This window comes from Sitodiplosis mosellana, unplaced genomic scaffold (assembly GCF_009176505.1).
Source record: "Sitodiplosis mosellana isolate CC-2019 unplaced genomic scaffold, AAFC_SMos_1.0 Smas_scaffold_5169, whole genome shotgun sequence".
In the NCBI taxonomy this organism is placed as follows: Eukaryota; Metazoa; Arthropoda; class Insecta; order Diptera; family Cecidomyiidae; genus Sitodiplosis; species Sitodiplosis mosellana.
In genome coordinates this window covers 1-9628 of record NW_022600411.1, presented here as the reverse complement: position 1 = coordinate 9628, position 9628 = coordinate 1, and the positions used below count along the sequence as shown (strand labels likewise).

Sequence of the window (9628 nt, the reverse complement as noted above, 5' to 3'; positions counted from 1 at the left end):
TGGATATTTTTCATGTGCCTTTTCAAACTCGATTTAGCTGTAAATGTATTGCGACACTGCTCGCACTTTAACAGTTTCTCTCCTGAATAAATATGCATGTGACCATTCAAGTAAGCGTTGGATGAGCCATTGAACTTCTTGCACGAATAACACTCATAGCAGCGTCGGTTTCCATTTCGTTGATGTGCCTTTCTTTTCACTTCCTTCGAGAAACCTTGGCGACAAATGAAACATTTGAACGGAAGTTGATTCGTATTAGATACAATGTGCCAGTTGAGATTGGATTTCTGTTTGAATTGTTTCGGACAATGTTTACATTCGAACGGGGTTTCACCAGAATGGGTGCGCATATGACGAATTAAATTAAATTTGTTAAAAACAAATGGCTTGACACAAACGTAGCATTCGAAGACACGACGATTACACTTTTCCTCGTGTGCATTTCTTTCGTCTTGGTGTGAAAATGCTGTGCGACAGTTGGAGCAGTGGAATGTGCGTGGACCAGCATGAATTTTCAGATGGCTGTTGAGATGGTGCTTCTCAGTGAATTGCTTTGAACATTGTGTGCATTCGAATGGTTTGTCACCGCTGTGCACGCACATGTGGAGACTCATGTTTTCATTGATCCAAACGACTCCTTGCACAAATGACATTCATAGCGGTGGGTTTTCATTGCAGTTCATTCAAGGGGGAAACTACTACTACCGCATAATTCATATTAATACAATCTAGTACAACACCAATTCTGATAAATTCCAAAGAATTCTGCGCAATTCAGAACAATTCCAATCAATTCCGATGTTTCTAAGTCAAATTTGATGATGATCAACTTCAAAAATTGCAAATATAGGGTCATTTAGCATCTCAAAGGAATGCTTAAGCGCATAGATGTTCAATCTTATCGAAATAACTTCAGATATGGCGTTTTTAATTGTACATAGGTCTCACTTCCAATTCAATATTTCACTTAAAATAGGTAAAGGCTTTATGATACATAAAATATTTTTAAAATGGAAAACAGAGCTAGAATTGAGTCTTGTAGATCAAAACAAGTCAAATATGTTCTGGAAGTAAAAATCTTCAATATGCATTCAAATGAATGGTAAATGTCCCTATATTTGCGATATTTTGAGTTGATCATCACCAAATTTGACTAAGGAACATCGGAATCGATTGGAATTGTTTTGAATTGCGCAGAATTTTTTGGAATTTTTCAGAATTTGTGTTGTACTAGATTGTATTAATATGAATTACGCGGTAGTAGTAGTTTCCCCCTTGAGTTCATTTCATGCTTTGTCTTTTTGTCTTCGCCGTCGAATCCTTGCAAACAACCCAGGCAATGGAATAGTAAAAGTTCGACGTGAATTTTCATGTGAGCACGGAGATTTTGTTTACTTATGAAACGTTTCCGACAGAAATCGCATTCCTGTGGCTTGTCTCCAATGTGTTTGAGAAAGTGCCTAGTAAAATTCCCTTTATGTCCCGTGGAATATTCGCATAAATCGCATTCATGTTGTTTTGACACATTTTTCGGATCACCAACTTTACTACTTTTCGCTTCGTTACACCATGAACGCTTACCTAGTAGTATATAGTCTTCATTTTGATGTGGCGGCTGCTGTGGATCCTGCTAATTTCCTGCTGCTTCTTCGCATAAGTCAGCATTTGGCTTCGATTCAGCTTCCTTCTTTGTGCCCACTTCTTCTTTCATCTCGATTTTGACATCTTCGCAATTAAGATAATCAAAATCATATTCGCTATTCTGTTGATTGATGCCAAGCGACAGTACAATGCCACAATTATTTCTTATTGAAATGTGATCATTGATCAATTCGCCAACTGACTGTGACTCTTCCTTGATGTGAGGCTCTTCTTTGACTTCGACTGGACAATTCAACTGATTGTTGGTCCCGGCCATTTCCATTCCTAAACCCTTCGATTCAACTGATGCATTGGAACGGTGCATTCTGGTTCATTGCAACTTCAATGGCTCGCCTAGACAATTTTCATTTATTCAATATTTTTATCACTTCAGAGACCGTAACAAAATTTCCAAAAGAAATTCTATTCAAAAGTGATTCAAAATCAAAATGTTCTCCACAAATTGTTCAATTTCGAATTGAATGCGAATAAATATTGTCGTCAACCATTTTGACACAAGAGACAAGAATATTTTCAAGTGAAAAACATTTTGCCCAAATCGTCTTGAAATGACATTTCGATATGTCATGGAAAGTTACTTACTTCTTTTTATTCACCACTATGAGGTTCCCAACGATTTTTAATATATTTCCACGCTTGAAAAGTACCAATTACACTTGAAAAAAGGTAAAAATAATTGTAACCTCGAACAAACGATCTGAACTACTATTTCGCAATACTTTTGCACCATTCAAAATGTCTGCGTGAGCAATAATAATACAACAATATCTGTTATCTCCTTCGACGTCCGCAGTAAAAAGAACTTTTCATTCTGCTCAGTTAACAATGAATCGAATTGATACACGAGCTTGTTCATGGTGACGTTTCAATTAAATGTCATAATTTTCCTTTTCTGTCTCGATGCAGCGAATGAAGGTTGAATCTTCTTAGATTGATTCAGATGTCACCAGTTGTGAATCAAATAAAAAGCGAATTTGATTCATTTCGACCGAATTTTTATTATTTTATCCATGGTTCTATAATTTAATTCAAGAATTAAGGCAAAATAAAAGGCTTGAATTTAGAGTATCATTTTTATAAAAACTAAAAAAAATCTTTAATGTAAATTCGTCAAATATGATTTCAGTTTGGAATTTCAAGTACTACGCATTGACAGAAGTTTGATTTGGGTAATTTTTAAAAATGAATCACTTATTCTCCATCATGGAAATCAATTGAGCTTAAGGCTCAAATTGTAAATTCGATTGTGAGCACAGTTTACACTGGAACGACTGCTAGCCTGAATTCCATTTTCTATCAAACATTATGCGCTCAACCGTTTGTTTTATATGCACCAAGCAATTTTAACGAGTCTTGAGGTATTTCAAAAAGCGTAATGAATGAGAGCTTCAAGATTTGGTCGACATTATACATTATGAATACGAGTTAAAAAAAAATATGGCAAATGTCAATTGGCAACGGCAATTATGCGATAAACATTAGTTCCTATGAAAAAGCAACATCAATTTGTTCGTTATAAGTTTGAATATTTCATGGAAATGTTTTTAAAAAGGTGTCGCGGAAAACAACCAGAGCGTGTTGTGAGCTGACATCAGCAGCACTAACTAACGTCAGCTGCTGATATTAGCTGCTGACGAGTATGCGTTGCGTTGTTTTAACGCATTTGCAGTTCAAAAGTCATATTCCTCTCTGGTTTCCAAGTCAAATTTGAATGAAGAGAATATGAAATTTGGCTTGGAAACCAGAGAGGAATATGAATTTTGTACTGCAAATGCGTTAAAACAACGCAAAGCATACTCGTCAGCAGCTAATATCAGCAGCTGACGTTAGCTAGTGCTGCTGACGTCAGCTCATAACACGTTTTGAAAACAACTTTCAAGTTACATGTGAATTCCTTTTATTGCTATCAACAAGCCAATGCAATGTTTCGTGAATAAGTGTCAAGTTCATTCATGAGCATATCTTTTGCGGAAATTTGATTTTAAAAAAATATGTAAATTATTTTTGGAAAGTAAAAGTATAGACAAGAAATATGGTAATTTTCTTTTTGACTGGTGTTCTTGAATTATTTTCGACAATATTTTCATTCTTCCTTCCTTCTCCTGTCAACGTTGCAGAGTGATGAGATTGTTTCGGTCTCTGGAAACGTTCCAGATGTTACCTAAAACGCTTTGCAGAAATTTGTAAGCATATCCCATGGAAAGTACGAATGAAAACTTCTTCAACGATTTGTGTTGATCCAGAAATCGTGCGATTTCCACGTTTTTAAACACCAATCCGGTGAAGTGGAGCTCTGTGAGGGATGGCAGTGCCTTCGCAATTCGACACAGAACATCTGAATTATGGAATGTATGTGTATAGTACCAATGCGTCTGAAGATTGTCGATAAATGGATTTTGGCAGATGACCTCGATGAAATCATCAAACACGAACTTTTCAGCAGTATCAACCCGAATGTACAAGCTTCGTAACTGTGGATTACCGCCTAAGGCCATTTTCAGGTTTTCCGTTCCAATATCAGTGGATCGTCCGTGATTGATTTCAGTCGCCAAGTGTTCCAAGTATGGAAATGACACCTGGATACTGGTGGGATTCAAGCAGTTGGTGAACAGCACCAAATGTCGAAGTCTCGGGAACCATACGTTGAATTGCGTCAACTTGCTTCCCAATACACATTCTTCAAAGCAAAGAGATTCAACAGCTGAAACGATGAACAATTTGAATTTGTCAATGTGTTGATTTTTGGTTGAAACAGAATGACTCTTATGGAAAATATTGGGACTGTGGAATTAGTTTTGGGCCTTTTTTCCCAAAAAATGTATTTTAATGATGGTTTACAAGTAAAAGCGAGGGGCCCCTCGAGTAAAAGAACGTGTTGTCTATTGGAGGCGACTACCTTTGCCCATCTTTCAGACAATTTTTGGCTTTTATTGGGGGTATTTTGTGGGTTTTAGTTTTATCCTCCGTAATCGATATATAACGATTGGTTATTCTTGGAAACGATCAACACCAATATTTCGATAAGATTTTACCATTTTACAATGGACCATATCTTCCTCACTCCCGCCAATATGGAAAATACCCTATTTGCGAGAGAGTGATTGCTACGGTCCCTATATTGACAAAGTTCTGTTCAAGGACTATTTTACTTCGATGAATCAACATATATCAATTTCATAGCTTGTCTAGCCCTTTGATATGAAGTCAACTATTGCCATCTTCTGGAGAAGGCCCGAAACTAATTCATACACCCAATACTTCAATTTATTTATCTATAAACTGAAATTTTCATCTCCAAAAACCTGAGTCATGGACCGAATTTTTTTGAACACCAGAGATGGAACACTGATGCTCAATTCCTTTCAATTACCTGAAAATGGTTTGCTTATATCCTTCATCAAACTGGTTAACCGACCATAGACTCTGAGCTGCCCCAGTGAGTCAGCACAGTAGTCGTTTATGTACTCGTCAACGTGCGAGTGGTGCTTCTTGGTTGAGTCAACGAAGGACACGTCCAACTTTTTCACAGATTCACCGAAGCATCGCAAAAACTGTAGACATGTCTTCAATCCGCCAACTACAATTGTTCCATCACGTTCAGAAAGTGCCCCATATTTTGGATAAATATCAGTTATTTTGACGTTTTTATGGCCAAACTTTCTACCGAAAACTATGGCAGCTGCCAATTTGAGCCATTTATTCGAATCATCCACATTCAAAAGGTCGCCAATGGCCAAGTACTCGAAAATTTTCTCAAGACAATCACAATTGATGTCCGTAATTTTTGTCTCTTTCAATAGCTTGCTACGCTTCTTCTGAGTAGACTTGTCGTTATGATCAGATCTGTTGTGACACTTCTGGCCGGTAGAAAGCTTTGAATTCATTTTTGTTGGCTACACAAACCTAGTCATAGCACATCATTGGAAAAGAAAAGAAGTTGATAAGAATTCAATGATTCAACCATCTTTCAAGTAGGTATGAATTTTGATGGACACATAAGATTCGTTGTCAATTCAGTTCACGCAGCTAAAATGGCGCTGTACGTGTACATTCTATTACAGTCAATGTGCAAAGTGAATAGGTCATTATAGTGACACAACTTTTTGAGGTTAAGAAAATTATATTCTGATTGGAAAATCAGAAAATATCGAAAACTCTGACACAGAATCGAACCAAAAACTATTGAATTATATTAGTGAAAACAATAGAAATCCAATGAAGTATTCTCAAATTCGTATGAAATGGATCTATTTGAAGAAAGTTCAAATGTACAAATCTACAAATGTATTAATAGGTATATACTTAACGACTTAATTAGAATTGAATTTGTTTTTTTACAATTGCTTTTCTGGTGGATGTATGCTACACTCTCCATCAACATCAAAAGAACTATGATTCTATTGTTTCTTTTTTTAATTTTCTCACTAAACTAACTTTCGATGCGCAAATGGTGTCTTCGTGTAGAAGCAAAATGGCGAATTTGATACTCTGCTAGCCTCGTACGTCTAAGCACGTTGTTGTGCTGATGAAATGGCAATGCACAATCGTAGCTTGTGTCACGTTCAAACTTCGAAATTTGTGGTGTTGTCGCTAGAGATGTTCGAAATCATTGTATGACACATTTCGAAGATGTTCGAATATGAGCATTGCAATTTTTCTTTGTTGACAATTAAATTTTTTTCGTTGAAACCAAGCACGTTTGGAAACCATACGTTAAGTCATTCAAATTAGACCGTATATTGACCGTTTATTTGAGAGAATGGTTTTGTCTAATTTGCTACCACTTCATCTACCGAACGAGCTGTTTCGATTTTCTATAGAAATGATTTAATGAGGTTGGAGAAGTACCTAATAGTAGTAGCAGCGTTCAATAATGTCGGGAAGCTATGATGAAACTCTATGTTCAGTTTTGGCGCTGTTATAAAATAGCTACTCAACGCATAAAGTGACATTTTCTAAAAATGTTTTTGAAATATACTTTGTTACTTTCTCTGATACTTTCGAAATTGCGTCCAAATAATTCAACTCACTAAAACCTATTAAAACCAAGTAAACATCAAAAATGCAAGAACCAAACCATTTTCTCGAGCCGATACTTCGTTTTGGTGAGTTGGTGGATTCAGTGGAAATTGTTTTTTGTCAGTGGTGTTAGAAAAGTGGTCGAAAACGGCCTCTTACGATGTTTTTGTCTTGGCCAACTAACATTTTTTCTCAAAAAATGGGTCCCTGAACACTTGAACACTGGTTTTCCTACAAATTTGGTCTCAAATCGACATTTCTTCATAAAACTATCGATCAATTGAAAGATTGATACAAAATCACATTTTTCAAAACGAAGTATCGGCTCGCCAGCAACTAAAATCTGACATTCATGTGTTGAACCGTACATTTCAAAAGTTGTAAATGTTACTACAGTAACTAATTTTGACCATTTTCCACGAAATTTACCCATTTCAACCCATTTTCTGAAACATATTGTAGCTTTGAGAGTACAGAATCGCTTCTGCGTGATCGTCTGAACAAATAACTTCTTGAATAGATAGGTAAAAAACCAATAATTACCGGAGTACTGGTGTAAAAACTAAGTTTCATCAAGAAATTCGTTCCTCCTGACATGCAGAAACGCCTATAGTCATTAATTCTAGGCAGGAGCACCTTTACCCAAAACCATGGCCCATTATGAACTCAGGGCAGCCTAAACTATCGCCTGGCACTTATTTGACTGATGTGCCAGATTAAAAAAACACGCGTCGGACGAAATCTATTGTGGTCAACAAATTTTCGAAAAAATCGTTTTTTTTCAATTTTTCTGCGTTTTTGGTTTTCTGCATTTTTTTCTTTTCTGCAAATTTTTTTTTCTTTCTGCGTTTTTGGATTTCTGTAATTTTTTTTTCTGCATTTTTTCTTTCTGCAATTTTTTTCCTGCATTCCACTCGGATACCAGTCCGAATCATTGATGGATGGTTGCCATTTGTCGCCCAGGTACCTGCGGAGCCCACCGAACTTCGAGCGATCACCAAGTTTGAAACGGAATTTTTTCAACGAATCACTCGTTTCCAAAAGGTCAATAACGCTCCCAAGCAGACTCAAAGTAATATTCAGTTTGAATATCTTCAGTGAAGGTAATGCCGTGCCGAATTGCAACAGCTCAATACCACGACCCTCCTCTTCGAAAGTCAAAGACATCTTCGTTATTGTTTGATGTGCGCTGATGACAAAATGCATTAACAAATAAAATCGAATACAACGATAATGAATAGCAATCCAATAACAACATCGTTACTCTGTGCTCAAACATAAACGGCCTGCGAAACAACTTCACCGAATTGAAACATGTTGCCTTAAAACGCGTACCTGACATTATCTTTTTAAACGAAACGCATGTGACTGAAAATTGTGATATTAGTGACATTAAACTACGTAATTATAATTTTATAAATTGTCCGTCTCATTCTAAACATACCGGTGGTGTCTCTGTTTTTATTAATAAGAAACTTAAATTTAGTAATATTTCTGTGATAAATGAACAAATAGTGTGGTTGTTGTCCTTCGAAATTCGTATAAACAAAATTTCAACAGTTTTTGCTGGTGTCTATTTATCGTCTAAAAATGAGCATAAGCAGTCGACCATTGACTTCATTGAAAAATGGCTAAATGAAACATCGTCCGAAAAACAGATAATTTTGTGTGGAGATTTTAATATTGATTTGTTGTCGCAATCGTCCCATTGTCGCCGTCTAAAAAATATTTGTGACGATAATGGTGTAAAACTCATAGTTGATTCACCCACAAGAATAACCCGAGACTCATCGACGCTTATTGACTTATGTGCCACAAACATAAATGTTAATAAAATAACGTGCAAAGTATTAACAGAAGACCAAATATCCGATCATTCGATGCTTGAAATTGTTGTAAACGGCCGCACCGAAGCGCAACCGAACAAAATACGCGAAATAAGAATTTGGCAGAATTATAATTTACCAGAGTTATGGAATTCATTAGAAAATAATTTATATTCGTGGGATCGTCTAATAAACAGTGACTTAAATACGAAAATGGACTGGCTACTAAATATCATTAGGGAGGCAACAACACAATTTATGAGTGTGAAATCGGTGAAAATAAAACAAGACTTTTTTGACAAAGACCTAGAAATAATGCGTATTGAAAAAAATCGTTTGTACAAAGTTGCACAATTTTCCACAATTGATACGAATGAAAGATGGTATGAATATCGGAAATATAAAAATGAATATAAAAACACAATCCAGACTAAAAAGTACGAAGCAAATCAGAGACAATTAGACAGAGCACAGGGCGATATAAAAGCAACATGGAAAGTTTTGAACTCAATCCTATGTAAAGAAAACAGTGAAATAACCACAATTAAACGAGCTGACGATGTTGTGATATGTGATGACCTAAACATTGCCAATGAATTCAAAAATTTTTTCATTAACAGTATCGTCGAGCTAAATAAGAGTATTCCAATGTGTCAGTACGAGGAAGAAATTATAACAAACCCGAATATATCATTTGATTTTAGACCAGTCACAATATCAGAGATCAAAACAAGCCTTAAAGAACTCAAAAACAACACAGACGAATACTTCTTAAATCCAAAAGTCCTGCTTGATGCAATATTTGTCATTGGTCATCAAATTGCGTCAATTATAAATGAGTCGTTTTCAAGTGGAGTATTTCCTGACGCCCTAAAAATGTCCACGATCATTCCAATACAAAAAAAACTTGGCTCAACACTAATATCGGATCATCGACCCATCAATATGTTATGCTGTATCGAAAGACTTATGGAACGATTAGCTCACAACCAATTCAACCAGTACGTTATAACAAATAAATTGCTCAACGACAACCAATCGGGGTTCCGAGAACTCCATTCATGTGAAACTGCAATCAACGATGTCTTGTACGAGTGGCGCGGAGCTCAAAATAAATCCAA

General features: G+C 36.1%; 1 protein-coding gene across 1 annotated transcript; it reads right to left on the bottom strand.

Moving 5' to 3' along the window:
• Positions 1–2837: 2837 nt before the first annotated feature.
• Positions 2838–6078, bottom strand: LOC129572528 (uncharacterized). Its single transcript, XM_055452496.1, has 3 exons — positions 6001–6078; positions 5033–5565; positions 2838–4363 (listed from the first exon to the last, which is right to left on the bottom strand). The coding sequence occupies exons 2-3, from the start codon at positions 5544–5546 to the stop codon at positions 3768–3770; spliced, it is 1110 nt and encodes a 369-aa protein (XP_055308471.1). The 5' UTR covers positions 5547–5565; positions 6001–6078; the 3' UTR covers positions 2838–3767.
• Positions 6079–9628: the final 3550 nt, after the last annotated feature.